This window comes from Monodelphis domestica, chromosome 4, assembly GCF_027887165.1.
Source record: "Monodelphis domestica isolate mMonDom1 chromosome 4, mMonDom1.pri, whole genome shotgun sequence".
Lineage (NCBI taxonomy): Eukaryota > Metazoa > Chordata > Mammalia > Didelphimorphia > Didelphidae > Monodelphis > Monodelphis domestica.
This window is the reverse complement of record NC_077230.1, coordinates 445191096-445213367: the sequence shown is the minus strand read 5'-3', so window position 1 is coordinate 445213367 and position 22272 is coordinate 445191096. Positions and strand designations below refer to the sequence as shown.

The 22272-nt window shown below is 39.0% G+C and overlaps 1 protein-coding gene across 3 annotated transcripts in view; it reads left to right on the top strand.

The window, feature by feature from the left end:
* LOC107649199 (translation initiation factor IF-2-like) overlaps positions 1-22272 on the top strand; it is a 60733-nt gene that overhangs the window by 33812 nt on the left and 4649 nt on the right. The window contains exons 3-5 of one of the 3 annotated variants that reach the window (XM_056825833.1): positions 2467-2592; positions 2732-2883; positions 3620-3741. In XM_056825833.1, coding sequence (XP_056681811.1) covers positions 3709-3741 — 33 coding nt within the window. In that variant the 5' untranslated portion in view covers positions 2467-2592; positions 2732-2883; positions 3620-3708. Of the gene's footprint in view, positions 1-2466; positions 2884-2909; positions 3742-22272 lie in introns of those variants that run through there. The other 2 variants (XM_056825834.1, XM_056825832.1) reach the window with 2 other exon arrangements.

The following is a 22272-nucleotide window of genomic DNA, read 5'->3' as shown; positions in this document are numbered from 1 at the left end:
ACTCTACTGTTCAGTCCATTATATTGTGGCTGCAGGCAGCTACATATTTTTTTATTGGTTAAAGTCTAAATGCCAAAAAAAAAAATCAGTTGTACAAATTGTGTAAAGATTAAAATTTTGGGGAACTGAGGCAAAGTAGAAATTAGTTTCTCTCTGCAAGGAGTATTATTTTTCTAGAGTTTTATTAAAGCTTGAGAATTTAGGAAAATATAAGTAAGAAAGGTGCTAGGTGGGCTGAGAGGCCCAATTCAGTTTCACTCATATCATCAGAGATGCATCTGCTGGGAAGTGGAAGTAGGAAAAGGGCCCTCTGTAGGAGGAGAACTCCTTTTAATGATAATTTGTGATCTCGCCCAGGTGAGAATTCAGTGTGATTACAAAGCATCCTGGGAAGTAGAGCAAGGACTTCTGGGGATTGAAGTCCTAAGTTCAAATCTCCAATTTTACAATTGAACAAAGTCCTAATTACTCCTAATAATTACTGTCCATCTAACCAATAAGATGTTATAAAGGAGAAGAGGATAAAATTTTAATTGCTCTTATAGCTCATAAGGAAACAAGATGATTTAACTATAAGTCCTCAGTTTTTTCCTGTACCTGAATGTTGGATGTCAGTCTGTACCTTGAGGATCCCCCTCTTCAGACCAGTAACTGTCCCAGTCCAAAGATACTTACAATGAGGGCCATTCCATGAGGTGCTATCAAGAGCAGGTTCAAAACCACATGGCCTTCATTTGAACCCCATGAAGGGAAATATCGATGGAATACAGAAGATCTGACATGGAATCCCCCTTGAGACACTTGGACAAGACACTCCATCCATACCCTATTGGTATAGGTTTGGCTTCATGTTTAAAGCAAACAGATGTTGGAGAAAGAGGAGAGGAAGGCAGGAGCTAGGAGGGATAGGGCCAGGCTCAGCACTGGCAAACTGGGGCTCCCAACTACCTCCACTGCTTCCTCTGGGGGACTGAAGTCACGTGAGAGTGACCTGGGGAGAGATGCATCAGTTTCTGGGTTAGATCAGTGTCTGAGTCAGCCCAGCATCAGCCCTGGGATGGGCCATGGAGGTAAGGGACCTCCCCAGTGACCAGAGACCCCAGAGCTTGCTCAGGCGATATAACAGAGACTTTGAGGAGCTTATTATTCATCCCCTCCCTGGAGCACCCTGAGACACCCCTAACAGGTGAAAACCTGATGAGGAGATGGGCCAGCCAGCCCTCAGCCCTTGTCACACTCAGGGGGACTTGGGAAGCTTCGCTCTCAGCCCTGAAAACCCTCTTTGCTCCCTTGAAGAGGAATAAGTTCTTTGGGATGCTTAAGGCAAAGGAAGTGCAAAAAGCCATAGAATAGATGGCATCTCAGAGCTGGGTCTGACAGAGAAATACATAGTCATTGTTCCTAAAATATAGGAATTGGGGCTTTTCTGCTCCAGGGCCCTGTTATTAGGATCAATATGGCACCGGAACCATCCCTCCTCTGGCTCCTCATTCAGGACAAGGACCAGCCTGTCTGCCTCCCTTTGGTCCTCCCTGAAATGAGGAGATCTAGCTCAGGGCTTCTTGGATCCTTTCTCACCTGAAATCTGTGTTCTACTCAGAAATGCTTCTGTTTTTTTTCTTAAAAAAAAACTGTTGAGCGTTTTATTTCAGAAACCCAATTATTCTTTTTTTAATTGAAAATTTTCATTTAATTAATTTAGAGTATTTTCCCACAGTTACATGATTCATGTTCTTTCCCTCCCCTCCTTCCTCTACACCCCCACCCCCTTGCTGAGGAACAATTCCACTGGGTTTTACTTGTGTCATTAATCAAGACCTATTTCCATATTATTATTTGCAATAGAATGATCATTTAGAGTCTACATCCCCAGTCATAAACTCATCGACCCATGTGTTCATGCAGTTGTTTTTCTTCTGTATTTCTACTCCCACCGTTCTTCCTCTGGCTGTGGGTGTTGTTCTTTCTCATAAGTCCTTCAGAATTGTGCTAGATGACTGCATTGCTGCTGGTAGAGAAGTCCATCACATTTGATTGTGCCACAGTGTATTAGTCTCTGTATACACTGTTCTCCTGGTTACATTCCTCTCACTCTGCATCCATTTCTGGAGGTCAGCCCAGTTCCCATGGAGTTCCTCCACTTTATTATTTCTTTGAGCACAATTGTATTCCATCACCAACATATGCCACAATTTGTTCAGCCATTCCCCAATTGAAGGACAAAGCAGCCATGGATATTGTTGTACACCTTTTTTTCCCCTATTATTTCTTTGGGGTACAAACCCAGTAGTGCTATGGCTGGATTAGAGGGGCAGGCAGTCTTTTAAAGTACTTTGGGCAGAATTCCCAATTGCCTTCCAGAATGGTTGGCTGGATCAATTAACAACTCCCCCAACAATATATTAGTGTCCCAATTTTACCACATCCCCTCCAACACTTATTACTTCCCCATCTTTCTTTCCATAGCCACTTCCCATATGACAGGAAGAAGGCCGAGGAGGATGAACGTTAAAACTACCAGAAAGGGAAGAAACTAAAAGGACAGGTCTACAGCTTGGGAACACTTGGTGCGTGGCCCCGCCTACATAGGAAGTAAGCCTCCATTTCCCAGAATGCCTCTGCCATGACGTCCCGCAAGCTTTGGCACTCTCCTGGTGGAAGACTCCATTTCCCAGAATGCTTGGACCCTGACTTCACCCAAGCCTTGACACCGCCCCTTGCGCCTTCTCAGGGCATGTTGGGAATCCGTTGAGGTCTTGTCTCTGCTCCTGAAGAGCTCACTGGTATCCTTTTTGGGACTTTCTTCTTGTGAGGCTTCCGCAGTGGAGACCATCTTTTCTGTAACTCCTGGGGAGCGAGAAGATCCCGGTGGACCAGTTGCGGGTAACTGAACTTGGAAGTCAGGCTGGGGGAAGGGGGAAGCTCCGGTGCTCGTTGGACCAGAGAGAGGGGGCAGGGGCGGTGTGAGTTTGGGGGAGGGCGAGGTCTCTGTTTGTGTGTCTGTGTCTGTTCAACGCTTTCAATGACCCTAGAAAAGGGAGAAATACGGAGGTGCCCCTATGAGGCGGGGCGGCTCTGTCTGAACCAGGAGCCATAGCGGGCCTTTGCCCTCCCCTAGAGAAAAGAATGCCCCCCCACACACCTTTCCTCTCCCCCACCTCCACTCCTCTGCTGGGCGATGGGCGTGCGACTGGTGACAGGATGGGGGCGGGGCTGGTCCAGGTCCTTCCCCAAAGGTCCAAGGGGAGAAGCAGCCAATCCGAGCCTGGTTGGGGAGGGGGAGGTGGGTGCCCGTGCCCACCGGCCATGGAAGGAGCTCCGACAAATGCCAACACATTCCCGCAACCCCGGCCTGATGCCCCCTCCCCTCGTCCAGCGTCTCCGGGCCCCCCCGCCCCCCATTCCCCATAACCTCTCCTCCATTCCACCCTGTCCTCCCAATGCAGTCTCTGAAAGGAATGAAGCCAAAGAGAGCAGCAGAGGGGGTGGGGAGGCTTCTTCCTGGCCAGGTCCTTTCCAAGCCTGAAGCTCCCTGTCCCCGCCTGTGGGGAGTCTCCCCTGCGGGTAGGGGGGGCGCTGGGGTCTCCTCTGGTCCCTCCCCTTCTCTAATGCCCCACAGGTGCACAAGAGGAAGTCTCCCCACCTTGGGGCTCCCACCCCCTGAGGGACCACAGTCTGGCCCAAGCAGAGACCCTGGAGCCAGAGGGAATGGCCCCCGGGACCCAGAGGCGCCCTTCCCAGGTGAGTGCGGTCCATCCCCAGCCCTGGCCAAGCTCCCCCAGGAACTAAGAAGACCTTTTCCTTTCCCAAGCCATCACTGCTTGCTGTCAGTGAGGCCTCACCGGTCACCCACATTCCCAACTGTTAGGATCGGGTTTTGGCTAAGGAAAACACAAGAGGGAAAAACATAAGAATCCACTTTATTTGGAAGGGGAAGGAATAAGGGCTTCGAGATTTACTTATGCTTATTCTTATTTTAAAAACTTACTAACTAGGTAACTAAACTACAAGAACTTAACAGAACACCCAAATATCCCAGCAGGGGTCCAAAACCAGTTAGAGCCAGGATCTGTAGTTGTTAGATGTCCAAGCAAGTCCTGATGTCCAAGTGAGAGTGAAGGCAGCCAGCAGCTGGATACAGGAGCCCTTTCTCAGGTCAACACAGGGAAATCCTCTTCAGACTTTCCTCTTGACTTCCTCAGGAGACCAGAAGAAAAGTCCGTTGGGGCAAGATGGAGTCTTCCCAGATCCTCCTTCCAGACTCCCATGTGACCCTTGGTCACATGTCACTGTCCATCATACCTAGGTTTGCACTTTTCAGTTTTTGCAGTTTTGCAAATTGCAAACCTTTCCATCCTTTATCACACAACTGTGTTCTGGGGGGTTTCCAGGGCCTCTACATGTAGCCCCTGCCTGGATGAGGTTCCAGAGAGACAGGCCCAGGGCAGTCATTTATTCATCTAGCCTTGAGTGGGACAGATTCCATCAGAGGGGGATGGCCATGTGTCCTACCATTCCAGGATGCCCTAGGGAAAGTCTCTGCTCCTGATCTCCAGGTTCTAGGGTTCAGACAGGTCAGTCAAGCCTGCCAGGGAGGCTTTGGAAGAAGTTTGGGGTAAGATCAGATGAGGGCACAGAGAGGAAAAGGTGTGTTTTTAGTGGGAGAAAAAGGATGGGAATTGGAGGGGAGGATGAAAAGTCTGCTTTTCAAATGATCATTAAACTATCAGGAACTTAGAGTGCACTTAACATTCAGAAACTTTAGGTCTCTCCTTTTCCTATTGAAATCATTTACCTTGAACCTAACAAGATTATCTAATCTATTGCTTTCTCAATATTTTCATTTTGGTTTCTTTTTTTAATTTTAACTGTTCTAAAAATTAAATGTCAATGTATTTCCCTATTATTCACATTTGTAATATAGTGATCTTTTAAAACCCACACCCCAATCATATACTCATAGAACCATGTGATAAATCACATATTTTTCTTCGGAGGTTCTATTTTGACAGTTCTTTCTCTGGATGTGGACAATCTTCTTTCTCACAAGTCCCTCAGGATTGTCTTGGATCATTACACTGGTGCTAGTAGGAAAATAGATTGTATTTGATCGTCCCTCATGGTTTCAGCTACTGTGTACAGTGTTTTCCTGGTTCTGCTCATTTCACTCTGTATTAGTTCTTGGAGATTCTTCTAGTTCATCTAGAAATCCTCCAGTTCATCATTCCTGATTGCACAATAATATTCCATCGCCATCAGATACCTTGGTGTGATTAGCCATCCCCCAATTGATGGATACCCCCTCATTTTCTGATTTTTTGCCACCACAACAAACACAGATATACATTTTTTTTACTAACATTTTTCATAATTATCTCTTTGGGATACAAACCCAGAAGTGGTACAGCTGGATCAAAGGGCATGCTGTCTTTTAAAGTACTTTGGGCATAATTCCAAATTGCCTTCCAGAATGGTTGGATCAATTTACAACTCCACCAACAATGTACTAGTGTCCCAATTTTACCACATCTCCTCCCAACTTAATTACTTTCCTTTACTGTCATATTGGCCAATCTGCTATGTGTGTGATGATGCCTCAGAATTGTTTTGATTTACATTTCTCTCAGACCGATTTAGAACACATTTTCTAGTGATTATTGAGAGTTTTGATTTCTTCATCTGAAAAGTACCTATTCATGTCCCTTGACCACTGGTCAAGTAGGGAATGGCTTGATTTCTTGCACAGTTGACTTATTTCCTTATATATGTGGGAAATTAGACCTTTGTCAGAGGGTTCAGTTCTAAAGATTTTGCTTCCCTTCCAAATTTGGTTGCATTGGTTTTCTTTGTAGAAATCCCTTTTAATTTAATGTAATTAAAATTATTCAGTTAACATTTTGTAATATTTTCTATCTCTTGTTTGGTTAAATTCCTTCCTTTCTCATAGATCTGTCAGGTATACTATTCTATATTTTCCTGATTTATTTTTTATTTCACTCTTCCTATTTAAATCATTTATCCATTTTGAATTTATCTTGGCACATGTTGATCTCAACCTAATTTTCCCCCTACTGTTTTCCAATTTTCTCAGCAGTTTTTGTCAAATAGTGAGTTCTTATCCTCAAAGCTGGGATTCTTGTGTTTATGGAACACTGGCTTACTGAGGTCATTTACCCCAAGTCTATTTCATTGATCCCCCGATCCTTCTTTCTCTTAGCTAGTACCATATTGTTTTGATGATCATTGCTTAATAGCACAGTTTAAGACCTGGTACTGCCAGGCCACCCTCCTTCACATTTTGAAAAATTAATTCCCTTGACAGCCTTGATCTTTTGTTCTTCCAGATGTTATAATGTATTCTAATTCTATAAAAAATTTGTTGGTGTTTGACGGTATTGACTAAATAAATTTGATACTATTGTCATTTTTGTCATATTAGCTTGTCCTACCCTTGAGCAATTAAAGTTTTTCCAATGTTTGGATCAAATTTTAATTGTCTGAAAATGATTTTGTAGTTGGGCTCATCTAATTCCTGTGTTTATCTTGGCAAATATATTCCCAAATATTTTATGTTGTCTAAGGTGATTTTAAATGGATTTTCTCTTTCTCACTCTTACTGCTGAGTTGTGTTGAAAACATATAGAAATGCTGTTGATTTCTTGTGGGTTTATTTTGTACCCTGCCTCTTTGCTAAAGTTGTTGATATTTCTACTAGCTTTTTAGTTGGTTTTCTACGATTCTTTAAGCATACCATGATACCATCTACAAAGAGTGATAGGTTAGTTTCCTCATTGCCTACCTGAATTTCTTTTTCTTCTCTAATTGCTTCACTCCTAATATTATTGGGAAGGCTTCTAACTTGTCCCCATTGCAGATGATACTTGCTGATGGTTTTAAATCTATATTGTTTATTATTTTGAGGAAGGTCCCAGGTATTCTTATACTTTCTAGTAGGAATGGATGTTGTATTTTGTCAAAGGCTTGTTCTGCATCTATTGAGATAATTATGTGATTTCTGTTGGTTTGGTTGTTGAGATGGTCAGTTATGTGGATGGTTTTCCTAATATTAAACCATCTTTGCATTTGTGATATAAATGACACCTTGTCATAGTGAAGAATCCTTGTGATTACTTACTGTAGTCTTTTTGCTAGTATTTTACGTAAGGTTTTTGCATATTCATTAAAGATTGCAAAAAATTGCATATATTCATTAAAGAGATTGGTCAAGAGTTTTCTTTCCCTGTTTTTGGTCTGCTTGGCTTTGGAATCAGTACCATATTTGTGTCATAAAATGATTTTGAAGAATTGGTGAGACTCCTTCTTTGCTCATTTTGTCAAATAGTTTGTAGAGTATTGTGATTAGTTGTCAGTGATTAAAAAAGCAAAAGTGCTGATCTCTGCACAGGGTTCTCCTGCCTGATTTTAATCTTTAAAAAGTCTTTGAATTCTGTAATGGGAGGCTGTGACTTTACTTTTTTGCTCCTGAAATTGTCTCTCTTCTATTTCAGGTAGCTTCAGGTGAAAATTTAAAACAGTGTTACAGATTTACATTCCTGAAGCTAATCACAAAAGTCATCTAGTCAACCTTCTAATTAGACCTGAATTTTGTGTGCAAATCCTCTGCTAATACCAAGGCAAATTTTTCTTGCATTTGGCCATTGAAGAGGATGGTCCACCTGCCAAGGCAGCCCCTTCCCATTTGGGATGAGTGATCTTTTGAAAGGATTTTTGGTTAAGAAGGATTAATTGGGGAGGTGGTGCCAAGAAGATAGCATAGCCAAAGCTAAGCTATGCCCAGTGGGCAGTGCCTGTGGGATCAACCTCCCATGCTCTGAGGGAGTGAACTTACATTGAAGGGATTCACAAGCTCCTGACTGACTGGATTAAAAGGGTGAAGCACTTCAAATACTTGAATAAGTTAAGATTAAAACATTCCCTTTCACATAGACCCCCATCTTTCACATTTTTTCATTATTTCCTTTGATATTCTTGATCTTTTGTTCTTCTAGATGAAATTTGTTATAATTTTTCTAATTCAGTAAAAAAGTTTCTTGGTAGTTTGATAGGTATGGCACTAAATAAGGAAATTAATTTGGGTAGGATTGTCATTTTTATCATATTAGCTCATCCTAACCATGAGAAATTAATGTTTTTCCAATTATTTAGATCTAGTTTTAATTCTGTGGAAAATGTTTTGTAGTTGTATTCATATAATTTCTGTGTTTGTCTTGGCAAATAATTTCTTAAATATTTTATGTTGTCTAGGTTGATTTTAAATGGAATTTCTCTTTTTCACTCTTGTATTTCTAATTTAGCTTTCATCTGGGGCTTTTTAATTTGTTCCCTTTCTATTTTTTTTAAATTTGCATACCCAATTTCTTGACCTCTTCCCTCTCTGATTTGTTGATATATGCACTCAGGGATATAAATTTTCCCGTGAGAAGTGCTTTTGGCTGTTGTATCCCATAGATTTTGATATGTTGTCTCATTGTCGGTCTCTTCAATGAAATCACTAATTGTTTCGATGATTTGTTCTTTAACCATCCAATTTTGGAGAGTCATATTATTTAATTTCCAGTTAAATTTTTTATTTGTCTCTCCATGTATCCTTACTAATTATAATTTTTATTGTATTATGATCTTAAAAAGTTGCATTTATTATTTCTGCTTTTTTGCATTTGTTGGAAATGTTTTTATTTCCTAGTTGTTGGCCAGTCGTTGTGAATGTACTATGTGCTGCTAAAAAAGAAGGTATTCTTTTTTGTCCCTTTTTATTTTTCTCCATACAATTATTAATGCTAATTTTTCCTAAGATTTCATTCACATCTCTTACCTCTCTCTTATTTATTTCTTGGTTTGATTTATCTAGATTTGATAGAGGAAGGCTTGGGTCTCCCACTTGTGAATCTTGAAATTTCTCAGACTTGTGAATGTTAAAAAAATTCCCAGTCCCTACTTCATAAGGTTGGGTTAAGACCATTCCCCATTGGGACCAATTCCCCATTTGGGCAGTGAAAGTAACTTAGATCAGGAATGTGAGAACTCTACTTCACCATACTTAAGCATGCCTTAGGGGAAGATAAAGTTGTAAACTCTTTGCTGAACAATGAAAAAATACTTAAACCCATATTTATAGTAAGACAGAAAAGTTCTTAAGCCATACCTATTTTTGAATATAATACAAAAAGGTGCTAAGTACCTATAAAGGTCAGGCAACTTGTGAACTTACAAGGAGCAAAGAGGTGAAAACTTACTCAGAGATTCTAGTCTATTCAGGTGTGAATTACTCAAAAGATTAGTCTACTTAGGCGTGAACTAAGAATGATCTGTTCTTTGAAAAATGTCTACTGTGATTGGTAGATGGGAAAACTTAGGGGAGCTTACATAGGAGAAAATTCCCTTTATAAGGAGATGACAGTCTCCTAATGAGGACAGTCTGTTGAAAAGCAGTCTGTTGAAAAACAGTGTCTTGAGACAGTCTCTTGAAGACAGTCTGAGGGAGGCTGACTCTGGCTGGAACTCCCTCTGAGGAGACTCTGTCCCTCTGAATCCTTGCTTGGACAAATCTTGTGGTGAGTAATAAAAGACTGACTGATCTTTCTCTTAAGGCTTTGCCCTGGGCCTATCCTTTTCTCATTATTTCCTTTCTCTCTCTCTCTCTCTCTCTCTCTCTCTCTGTCTCTCTCTCTCTCCCTCTCTCTCTGTCTCTCTCTCTGTCTCTCTCTCTCTTAATTCCTCATTTATATTAATTAAATCTCTATAAAACCCAGTTGACTTGGGTATATTTCATAATTGGGAATATTTCCCTGGCGACTACCTTATATTGTCTTGAAAACATATTTTCTGAGGTCACAATTTACTCATCCACTCTTTTAGCGGCCACAATTTTAGTCTTCCACTATTTTAATTCTTACAGTTTCTGACCTTAACTAGTTTAATCATTACAATTTATGGCTGACAATGAGGTTGGTGAGAAAGCTCTCAAAAAGTTTCTGTGAAATCTCTTTCCTTTCTCTTTTTGCTCTGTCTTGCTCTATCAGTCAGTTTTGTTTGTTTGTTTTTTAAACATTGCTAATTTGGCTTGAAGAAACACAGCTCCAAGAGTGGGTGAGTAAAAAAATATTTTGATTCTCCTTAAATTAAGCTGTTTTAGATCTTAGCAACAAGACCCTGAGGTCCTGGCTAGCAAGTGCCTAAATTAGGCCTAGAAAAACCTGGGAAAGCTTTTGGCCTTGTCCTGCTTCCCACGTGTTTACTTTAGAATTATGGAGTTACAGACAGCTCAGAACTTAGTTAACAAATGGCCTTTCAGTAAATACTTTGTTCTTTTCTTAGTACAAGCATTGGTCTACAACTAACTTAACAACTGGCTCATCAGATCCACGACCAATCTTATGAATACAGAATTCCTTGTCTTTCTGACAGGACTCATCCCATGGAACTTATGGCAAAATCTAATCGACATACTACCTTCCCCTGAGTTTTTGATTGTTGCAATATTGGATCTCCTTGAAGAACTCATTTCTCAGTCAAACCAACCAATTGCTCCCTCCAATATTCAACAAAATGCAGAACTAAATACTTGGCTTGAGCTTATAGAAAAAAGTCAGGGGGAGCTCATAGCTTTTATGAAAAACATTAACCCTCCTAGCCAACCCACTTTTAATAAAAATGGAAACTTGGTATCTGTAAGACATCATACACCTTTTAGCCCTGATGATTTAAATAAATTAAAGGAATATATGCCATCATTTGACGACGAACCAATATTGATTATAAAAAAATTAGAGAACATATTCAGAACTTTTGACCCCACTTGGATGGATGTTAAAAATTTATTAGAAGCATTTTTGACAAAGAGAGAGAAAAATAATATCGTCTCTCTGGCTAATCAAAAACAAGGTAAAAAAGGACATTATTGGCCAACTGAAGATCCACATTGGAACCCTAATGTTGAATTAGATCACACAAAACTAAACCAGGCCAGAGAAGCATTATTGACAGCCATGAGAGCTTGCTTGAATAGACCTGAAAAATGGTCAGAATTTGAAAGAACCCGACAAGATATTGATGAAACACCCTCCCAGTTTGTGGACAGACTTATTGACGTAGGGAATACATATATGGACCTTGATTTATCCAGAGAAAGAGACATTAGACAAATATGTAGGCAATTCGTTGAGAATTGTTCAGTCCTCAAGGCCATTTGCTTTTTAAACCAGTAATCATAAAAATATTGTACCATAAATCACATTTGATTTTACCAATTTGTGCTGTGTTCTTAAGTATTTGCCTATCTGTATGCAATTTTGCTTTTTGTAAGAATTTATTCTGTGCAATCATTAATATTTCAGTACTGTCTTATGCAGTAAAAGTACGCACAGCATTATGAAGCAATTGCACTGATGTTATTATTTTTAAACTATCATATCTAAATTCATGATTGAAAAGATTTTGATAATGTGAATGGAACTATCAATTGTTCCTACAAGTTTTGCCAAATTCCATTGCCAACATAGATATTGTGCAAGTGATATTTGAGCTTGTATCTTAATCATTGGTTTTAGACTGATACAAGATCAGGATCAATATATGCCATTTGAGTAAGTGGTAGTGTTGCCAATTCTAAACCACACATAAGTCACTGTTACTGGTTAACAAATTAATTAATCACCTTAATAATTGACTACTGATGAACAATTTGAATCCTTCCAGCCCTGTGTTCACTCTGAAGCCAGGCAATGCGGAGAATGTGCCTCATGTTTAGAATTGATGCTATATTATTTTGAGATTGAATAATTATAGATAATTTGCATTTTGGATAAAGTTGCAATAATGTGCCTTACATACAGTTTTTGAACTTCATTCAGGTTTTTAAATAATGTCTGCTAATTTCTACCCTTGCTGACTTTATGTCCTGTTTAAAAATTTAATGATTGCTACATATTTAAAATTTGAATATATTAGAAATTTCTCTAGAGCATATACCAATTCATGCTTGTCATTTAACCAATTGCACTGAGTATTAATTTTCCTTTTGATAATATTCAATACTTGTCATAAAAACTTGTAACCTGAGGTGTAGGAGTATTGCCCTCCATGTGGCAGGATCAATTTATGAAACTGCTGGATTAACTTTCCTTTCCAGATCCAAATAGTTTTGGTCACATGGTCCCAAGAGTCCATGTGGATTTACCTCTAAAAGCCTTGAAAAGATAGTGTTGATACCTTGGTATTTAACCTACAGTTATACTATAATTCATTTTAAAATAATATTACAGATAAAATATCTCTTGTCTTAATATTCTGTAGCATATGACAAAAGTCAGAGAAAGATTTTTAACTTTCTAGCTTTACCTTTTAAGAAATACAATTAGACCTTCCTATATAATTCTGCCATGTCCAATCCAAATTAATACAATTTAATTTTTAAATCTTGCTTCATATTAATGCCATCTCTTAGCAAATATCTGTTTGAAGAACATATCAGGTTTATACCTTTACATTTAAATAATAGTCCTCTTGCATTTTCTGGCCGTGCTTCAAAAAGCTTGTTTCTTTTAGATGTGCTAAACTAGTAGAGAGGTTTGCTGATAAAAAAGCCTTTTGCTCTCAAAAAATGTCTGTTTGCTTTCTAGGTAAGGCAAACATGTGCTCTCCTTTTTAAATGGGTCTTCCTTTAGGTTCTTGAGGAATAGTTTTCATGCTTTGATATGATCTTATAGTCCTTTTGTGAGGGTTTATCTTCTCAAAGCACTCTTTATTTTATTTATTTATTTTATCTTATCAATTTTTTATTAGTCACTTGCTCGTTTTCTTTCTTTTTTTATGGTAATCAATTTATGTATGTTTATTTTTTTTCACTTTAAACAATATTTTATTTGGTCATTTCCAAACATTATTCATTGGAAACAAAGATCATTTTCTTTTCCTCCCCTCCACCCCCTTCCCACTACCTCTCCCATAGCTGACGCTCGATTCCACTGGGTATCACATGTGTTCTTGGTTTGAACCCATTTCCATGTTGTTGGTATTTGCATTAGAGTGTTCATTTAGAGTCTCTCTTCAGTTGTATCCCCTTCCCCCCTGTAGTCAAGCAGTTGCTTTTCCTCGGTGTTTATACTCCCATAGTTTATCCTCTGCTTGTGGATAGTGTTTTTTAGATCCATGCAGATTGTTCAGGGACATTGCATTGACAATAATGGAGAAGTCCATTACCTTCGATTGTACCACAGTGTATCAGTCTGTGTGTATAATGTTTTCCTGGTTCTGCTTCTTTTGCTCTGCATCACTTCTTGAAGGTCGTTCCAGTCTCCATGGAATTCCTCTACTTTATTATTCCTTTTAGCACAGTAGTATTCCATCACCAACATATACCACAATTTGTTCAGCCATTCCCCAATTGAAGGACATCCCCTCATTTTCCAATTTTTGGCCACCACAAAGAGCGCAGCTATGCATATTCTTGAACAAGTCTTTTTACTTATTGTCTCTTTGGGGTACAAACCCAGCAGTGCTATAGCTGGATCAAAGGGCAGACAGTCTTTTATCACCCTTTGGGCATAGTTCCAAATTGCTCTCCAGAATGGTTGGATCAATTCACAACTCCACCAGCAATGAATTAATGTCCCTACTTTGCCACATCCCCTCCAGCATTCATTACTTTCCATAGCTGTCATGTTAGCCAATCTCCTAGGTGTAAGGTGATACCTCAGGGTTGTTTTGATTTGCATCTCTGATTATAAGAGATGTAGAACACTTTTTCATGTGCTTATTAATACTTTTGATTTCTTTGGCTGCGAACTGCCTGTTCATGTCCCTTGCCCATTTATCAATTGGAGAATGGCTTGATTTTTTGTACAATTGATGTAGCTCTTTGTAAAATTGAGTAATTAAACCTTTGTCAGAGGTTTTTATGAAGATTGTTTCCCAATTTGTTGCTTCCCTTCTGATTTTAGTTACATTGGTTTTGTTTGTACAAAAACTTTTTTCCCAGCAGTTTTTATGAAATAGTGGATTTTTGTCCCAAAAGCTGGGATCTTTGGGTTTGTCATATACTGTCTTGCTGAGGTCACTTACCCCGAGTCTATTCCACTGATCCTCCTTTCTGTCTCTTAGCCAGTACCAAATTGTTCTGATGACCGCAGCTTTATAATATAGTCTGAGATCTGGGACTGCAAGGCCCTCTTCCTTTGTATTTTTTTTTCATTATTTCCCTGGATATCCTTGATCCTTTGTTCTTCCAAATGAACTTTGTTATGGTTTTTTCTAGATCAGTAAAAAAATTTTTTGGAAGTTCCATGGGTATGGCACTAAATAGACAGATGAGCTTGGGTAGGATGGTCATTTTTATTATATTGGCTTGTCCTACCCATGAGCAGTTAATGTTTTTCCAATTGTTCAAGTCTAGTTTTAGTTGTGTGGAGAGTGTTTTGTAGTTGTGTTCATAAAGTTCCTGTGTTTGTCTCGGGAGATAGATTCCTAAGTATTTTATTTTGTCTAAGGTAATTTTGAATGGGATTTCTCTTTCTAGTTCTTGCTGCTGAGCTGTGTTGGAAATATATAGAAATGCTGATGACTTATGTGGGTTTATTTTGTATCCTGCAACTTTACTAAGGTTGTTGATTATTTTGATTAGCTTTTTGGTTGAATCTCTAGTATTCTTTAAGTAGACCATCACGTCATCCTCAAAGAGTGATACTTGGTCTCCTCATTGCCAATTTTAATGCCTTCAATTTCTTTTTCTTTAATTGCTACTGCTAGTGTTTCTAGTACAATGTCAAATAATAGAGGTGATAATGGGCATCCTTGTTTCACTCCTGATCTTAATGGGAATGCATCTAGTTTATCCCCATTGCAGATGATATTAGTTGATGGTTTTAGATATATACTGTTTATTATTTTTAGGAACCACTCTTCTATTCCTATGCTTTCTAGTGTTTTTAATAGGAATGGGTGTTGTATTTTATCAAAGGATATTTCTGAGTCTATTGAAATAATCATGTGATTTTTGTTGGTTTGCTTTTTGATGTGGTCAATTATGTGGATAGTTTTCCTAATATTGAACCAGCCCTGCATCCCTGGTATAAATCCTACTTGATCATGGTGAATGACTCTTCTGATCACTTGCTGGAGTCTTTTTGCTAGTATCGTATTTAAGATTTTTGCATCTATATTTATTAGGGAGCTTGGTCTATAATTTTCTTTCTCTGTTTTTGGCCTGCCTGGTTTTGGAATTAGTACCATGTTTGTGTCATAAAAGGAATTTGGTAGAACTCCCTCTTTGCTTATTATGTCAAATAGTTTGTATAGTATTGGGGTTAGTTGTTCTTTGAATGTTTGATAGAATTCACTGGTGAATCCATCAGGCCCTGGGGATTTTTTCTTAGGAAGTTCTTTGATGGCCTGTTGGATTTCTGTTTCTGATATGGGATTATTTAAGAAATCTATTTCTTCTTCTGTTAATCTAGGCAATTTATATTTTTGTAGATATTCATCCACATCACCTAGGTTGGTATATTTATTGCCATATAGTTGGGCAAAGTAGTTTTTAATGATTGCCTTAATTTCCTCTTCGTTGGAGGTGAGGTCCCCCTTTTCATCCTTGATGCTGTTAATTTGCCTTTCTTCATTCCTTTTTTTAATTAGATTGACCAGTACTTTGTCTATTTTGTCTTTTTTTTTCAAAGTACCAGCTTCTAGTCTTGTTTGTTAGCTCAATAGTTCTATCACTTTTGATTTTATTAATTTCTCCCTTAATTTTTAGAATCTTTAGTTTGGTTTTCTTCTGGGGGTTTTTAATTTGTTTGTTCTCAAGTTTTTTGTTTTGCATTTCTAATTAATTGATCTCTGCCCTCCCTAATTTGTAAATATATGCACTCATGGATATGAATTTTCCTCTAAGTACTGCTTTGGCTGCATCCCATAAGGTTTGAAAGGATGTCTCACCATTGTCATTTTCCTCAATGAAATTATTAATTGTTTATATGATTTCTTCTCTAACTAACCGATTTTGGAGTATCATATTATTTAATTTTCCAATTAATTTTTGATTTGGCTCTCCATGTACCCTTTCTGATCAATATTTTTATTGCTTGTTTGCTATGTTTCGGTGACCTAGTTTATGATCTATTTTTGTGAATGTGCCATGTGGTCCTGAGAAGAAGGTGTATTCCTTTTTGTCCCTATTTATTTTTCTCCATATGTCTATTAACTCTAATTTTTATAAGATTTCATTCACTTCTTTTACCTCTTTCTTATTTATTTTTTGGTTTGATTTATCTAAATTTGATAGTGGCTGGTTCAAGTCTCCCACTAATATGGTTTAATTGTCTATTTCCTCCTTCAATTCTCCTAGTTTCTCCATTAAAAATTTAGATGCTATGCCATTTGGTGCATACATGTTGATTAGTGATATTTCCTTATTGTCTATACTCCCTTTTTATCAGGAGGTATTTACCTTCCCTATCCCTTTTGATCAAGTCTATTTTTGCTTTGGCTTTGTCCGATATCATGATTGCAACTCCTGCCTTCTTTCTATCAGTTGAGGCCCAAAAACTTTAATTCTAACCTTGTGAGTATCAACCCCCCTCATATGTGTTTCTTGACAACAACAAATGGTAGGGTTTGGGGTTCTAATCCAATCTGCTATTTGTCTACGTTTTATGGGTGAGTTCATCCCATTCACGTTCAAAGTTATGATTGTCACTTGCAGATTCGCTGGCATTTTGATAACTTCCCCTAGTTCTGACCTTTCTTCTTTAGCTATATCCTTTTGAACCAGTGATTTACTGTAGGTCAGTCCCCCTTGTCCCCTCCCTTGATATGCTCCCTTCCCCTCCCCTCTCTCCTTCCCTCCCTTTTTATACTCCTTCCACCCTCCCCCTCCTTGATTTTCCTTTCTTTCTTACCCTGATTGATAAGATAGAATTCAGGATCCCACTGGATCTAGATGTTCTTCCTTCTCAGATTTGATTTCACTGAGAGTAAGATTTAAGTAATATCACTTCACGCTCTCTTCCTCCTTCTCATATGAGAGTTCTCCCCCTCCCCTTCCCATGTGTATCTTTATATGGGAAAGATTATTCTATTTAGTCCCCCCCCATTTCTTGAAGTAAATGTTAGTATTATCGACGATTCCCCCCTCCCTTTTTCTTTCATTTCCCCCCCTTTCACCAAATCTTCTTGATGCCCCAACCTTTCCCTATGCATGATTCTTCTAACTACTCTTATGATGCATACAATTTTTGAGAGTTAAACAATACATTTTCCCCACATATTAATATATATAATTTGATATAAATGTAGTCCTTATAGAAGAGAGTTTGACTTAAAGAAAAAATAAGATTTATCTCCTTTTCCCTTTCTTTCATATTTACCTTTTCATGTTTCTCTTGCTTTCTGTGATTGGATGTCAAATTTTCCACTAAGTTCTGGTCTTTTCTTAGCAAATGCTTGGAAATCTTCTATTTTGTTGAATGCCCATTCTTTCCCCTGGAAGTATATAGTCAATTTTGCTGGGTAGTTGATTCTTGGTGGGAGTCTCAGCTCTCTTGCCTTTCTAAATATCGTGTTCCATGCTTTGCGGTCTCTTAGTGTTTTAGCCACTAAGTCCTGTGTGATCCTTATGGGAGCCCCCCTATATCTGAAGCTCCTCTTCTTGGATTCTTGTAGGATTTTCTCCTTTTCTTGGAAGCTCTTGAATTTGGCGATTACATTCCTGGGAGTTGTCTTTTGGGGATTTAGTATAGAGGGTGTTCTATGAACCCTTTCTATTTCTATTTTGCCCCCTTGATCCAGAACATGTGGGCAATTTTCTTCTATAATCTCCTGTAGAATAGCATCGAGGTTTTTGTTTATCTCTGGTTTTTCTGGGAGACCAATAATTCTGAGGTTGTCTCTTCTTCCTCTGTTTTCCAAGTTGGTGACCTTTTCAGTGAGATATTTCATGTTTTCTTCTTATTCATTAATTTTTTTGGCTTTGCTTTATTGATTCTTGCTATTTTGTAATCTCACTGTCCTCCATTTCCTTAATTCTGGTAGTTAGGGACTGGTTTTGCTTTTCAGCTTTGTCTGCCCTTCTATTAGATGCTTCCAGCTCTTTCTCCAATTGTGAAGTCTTGTCTATCAGACTGCTGATCTCTTTCTCCCATTTTTCTTTCCAAAAGGTTTACATCTTTTGGGCATACTTGCTGTCTTATAGTTGCTTAATTCTGGTCTTTAGGGACTGGTTTTGCTTTTCAGCTTTGTCTGCCCTTCTATTAGATGCTTCCAGCTCCTTCTCCAATTGTGAAGTATTGTCTATCAGACTGATGATATCTTTCTCCCATTTTTTTTCCAAAAGGTTTCCATCTTTTGGGTAAGCTCCAGTTTGAGATCTTCCAGAGCTTGTGGATAGTTTCCATTTTGGGAGGCATGTTCTGATTTTGTTTGGATTTCATCCTCATTCTCTTCTTTTCCTTAGGTACTCCCTCCATAAAAGTTTTCAATACTCTCCCCCCCCCCTTTCTTCTTGGAGGCTTGATTTTGGGACATGTGAGCCATCCCTTTGGTGGTTTTATTCTACTTTCCTTTTTTTTTTTGGTCTAGGGTCTGGGTGATGTGGGAGGGTTTTCTGTGAATTTAGGTTGCCTCAGACTAGTTCTTCCCTTCCTCCGAGGTTTCTTAGAATGCAGGCCCCTGTGCTCAGCGCGGCAGCTCCTTTGCTCAGCGCAGCCTCTCAGCGCGGTCTCCCCTTTGCTCAGCACAGCCTCTCAGCGCGGTCGCCCCTTTGCTCAGCACAGCCTCTCAGCTCCCCTTTGCTCAGCTCAGCCTCTCAGCGCAGCCTCCCCTTTGCTCAGCACAGCCTCTCAGCATGGTCGCCCCTTTGCTCAGCGCAGCCTCTCAGTGCAGCCACCCCTTTGCTCAGTGCAGCCTTTCAGCATGGTTTCCCCTTTGCTCAGCGCGGCCGTCCCTTTGCTCAGTGCAGGATTTTCCCGTGAAACCATCCTGAGAGGTCGTTTCCTTGCAGTCTTTAGATCCCAAGGACCCTGGTGTGCCCCCCCAGACAGAGATGGTTCCTCACTCACTCGCTGTCCCAGTGAGCACTCTTATAGCTTACTCTGGTTTGGGGGGGGGGTAGGGGCAGTTCAGTTCAAGTTTTTGTGCGAGCTTTTCCTCCTCCTTATAGTGTGGAAATGTTCAAACCACACGTACCTTCGTTTCTGTGGGGTAATAGTGAGTCCCTCTGTTCTTCCAAAGGTGATTTTTATGCTCTTTTGAGGTAGTCTATTTCGTTCAGTGCCGGGGAAGGGAAGCGAGTCGCGTCTAGATTGCAGCCATGTTTACCTGGAAGTCCCTCAAAGCACTCTTTAACCTTAAGCTGCTAGCCTAATGTGATTTAAGGTTTATTCTAAGTTTAAGCATTGCTTATTAAGCTTTCACAATTTACCTGTGCCAGGTAATGTTTGATAGATAACACAGAATTATGACACATGAGTTTCCTTTATGATTTTTGGCTTCTTCCTTATACAACTTTTGAAATAAGCAATTTTTAAGTAAAGAAATTTCTTGTAATAAACTTATATTTAATTGATAAGAATGGTTTGGCCGTAGGACTTGTTGGTTTTAGTCTTATCTAGCCCCGTATCCTTTAGCTAGAAGCTTGATTAACATAGTGAATTACTCTGCTTTGAATTTTTATAGAAGTCAGGATTTCAATGGCCATAGCCTGAATTAAATTTGAGTCTATACTATTTGAATCATTTCTAAGTTTTGTAGGAGAAACATTTCTACCTGCTTATTTCTATAAATTTAAAATGATCATAATATTACATTAAGTATGGGTGGAGGCAGAGGTTGACATTGAATATTTCTGTCTGTTTCTGCAGCAACAGACAGGGGAAAGATAGCAAGGATAGATAAGTCAGTTAAAGGAAGTGAGTTAAATATATTGTTAGTATCATTAGTGAAAGGAAGGGCAAAAGACTAAGAGAGAAGTCAATTCTTCACATTTAATGCAGTATTTTCATTAGAATTCATTTGCTGTTAACCCCAGGTAATATTTTTCTTAATTTCCAATCATCTGGTGTCAAAAATTTGCTGATAAATAGTCTTAATCAGCTCTATAATGCTGAGAGCTTCCAATAGTTTTGCATGCTATGGCACAAGTTAGAAATCCTGCTTCTGTAATGTAGGGACTATCTGTAGCCTCCTTAATGCTATTTTGGTCAGCAGAGTTCTGTGGGGGAGGGGGCAGGATGCATAAGAAAAGAAGCCTTAAAGCATGAAGGTGGCTGGAGAGAGCTAAAAGCCTTTGAGGAAGTAACATCCTCTGGAATTTGTAAAGCTTTTTCTACCTTATCATCAGAATGCTGAAATGGCTTTGTGTTCCAACTGATTTGTGATATTTTCTTTCCTTCTTTCTGACACTGCCTCATTTTGTCACCAATCAGATCCCATTCCTGCACATTCAGCACTCCCTTTGCTGGAAATTCGGGATATGCTTTCATTATTAGCTTAATCAACACTTTTATCTTAGCTTCAGAGATCTTAACACCTTTCTTTTCAATAAGTGACATTAAGAATCTGATATAACAGGAATATGATGAGGCTGATTGATCCAAGGTTCTAAAATATTTCTTAAATAAGAAATTTGAAATAAAAGGCAGTTCTTACCCTCAGAGGCCACCTGCAGGGTCCGTCTTTTTGACTCCGTACCTCGATGAAGGAATCTCGAGTTGTGCGCACTCGAATGCCTGTAACAAAGGATTGTTACTCCCACTTACAGGGTGTCACGTGTGGGGTCCCAGATCTGCAGGGCCCACAAGGGAAGGGGTTCTCCTTTGTGGTAGGGACCCAAGGAGAGGCAGGGAATCTGAGAACCAGGGTGAAGAATGACAGACACAGACAAATCAGTGTTTAAATAGGGCAGGCAAACCCCTATGATATTCTCCTTGGAAGGAAAATATGAGAGTCAATGGAACACGAGGTAGAGGAAGAGATTAAGGCAGAGAATGCAAGCCGAGAGGGGCTAGAGCCTCGGAGTTTTACTAGAGAGAGAGAGAGAGAGAGAGAGGTTCCTAGTGCAGAGTGAAGATACAAGAGAAAATTCATGGGGCTGCCTTCTGTTTTTATTGTAGGGTATAGGTGCGTAGCACTTTCAAGCACGTAGCACTCACGATACAAAGCATAGATAATTCAGATTGGATGGCAAGGTGAAGGTTCCACCTTTATAGGCGTGTACATATCAACCTGCGCTTTCGACTCCGAGCCAAAATGTTAATGAGTTTGTCTTAGGCAACAGCCATGTGGCTGGGTCAAGATTCCACTCACAAATATCAGAGTATTACCTTGTGTGTGAAGACACAGTAATCATACAATCATTTATATTTCATAGATGTGTATATGCTTGGAATGCTACATAAAGTTGTTATTAAACTGTGTATTCCTTCCGATCATTTTAAGAAAGGTTCTAAATTCCATCATTTTGTGGCCCTTCTTTTCACAGAAGTGGCAGGTTAGTGATTTATTTGTGAATTCCTGCAAAGGGGCTACAGTCCCTCCCTTATTTTTCAATTGTCTCTTTAACATTTCAATTTCCTTCTTTAAATCTTCCACTAACGTATTGCCTTCCTCAGGTCTTTTTACACATCCTTTATAAACATAGGTTGCTACTCTCCTCAATTCTTCAAGGTCCATAAGAGTCCTAATTAGACAGCTAGTTTTAAAGTAGTCTTTTACCACTGAACAACAATTCTCAACGAATTGCCTACATATTTGTCTAATGTCTCTTTCTCTGGATAAATCAAGGTCCATATATGTATTCCCTATGTCAATAAGTCTGTCCATAAACTGGGAGGGTGTTTCATCAATATCTTGTTGGGTTCTTTCAAATTCTGACCATTTTTCAGGTCTATTCAAGCAAGCTCTCATGGCTGTCAATGAATGCTTCTCTGGCCTGGTTTAGTTTTGTGTGATCTAATTCAACATTAGGGTTCCAATGTGGATCTTCAGTTGGCCAATAATGTCCTTTTTTACCTCGATTTTGATTAGCCAGAGAGACGATATTATTTTTCTCTCTCTTTGTCAAAAATGCTTCTAATAAATTCTCAACATCCATCCAAGTGGGGTCAAAAGTTCTGAATATGTTCTCTAATTTTTTTATAATTAATATTGGATCTTCCTCAAATGATGGCATATCTTCTTTCAATTTATTTAAGTCCTCAGAGCTAAAAGGTGTATGATGTCTTACAGATACCAAGTTTCTATTTTTATTAAAACTGTGTACTTCCC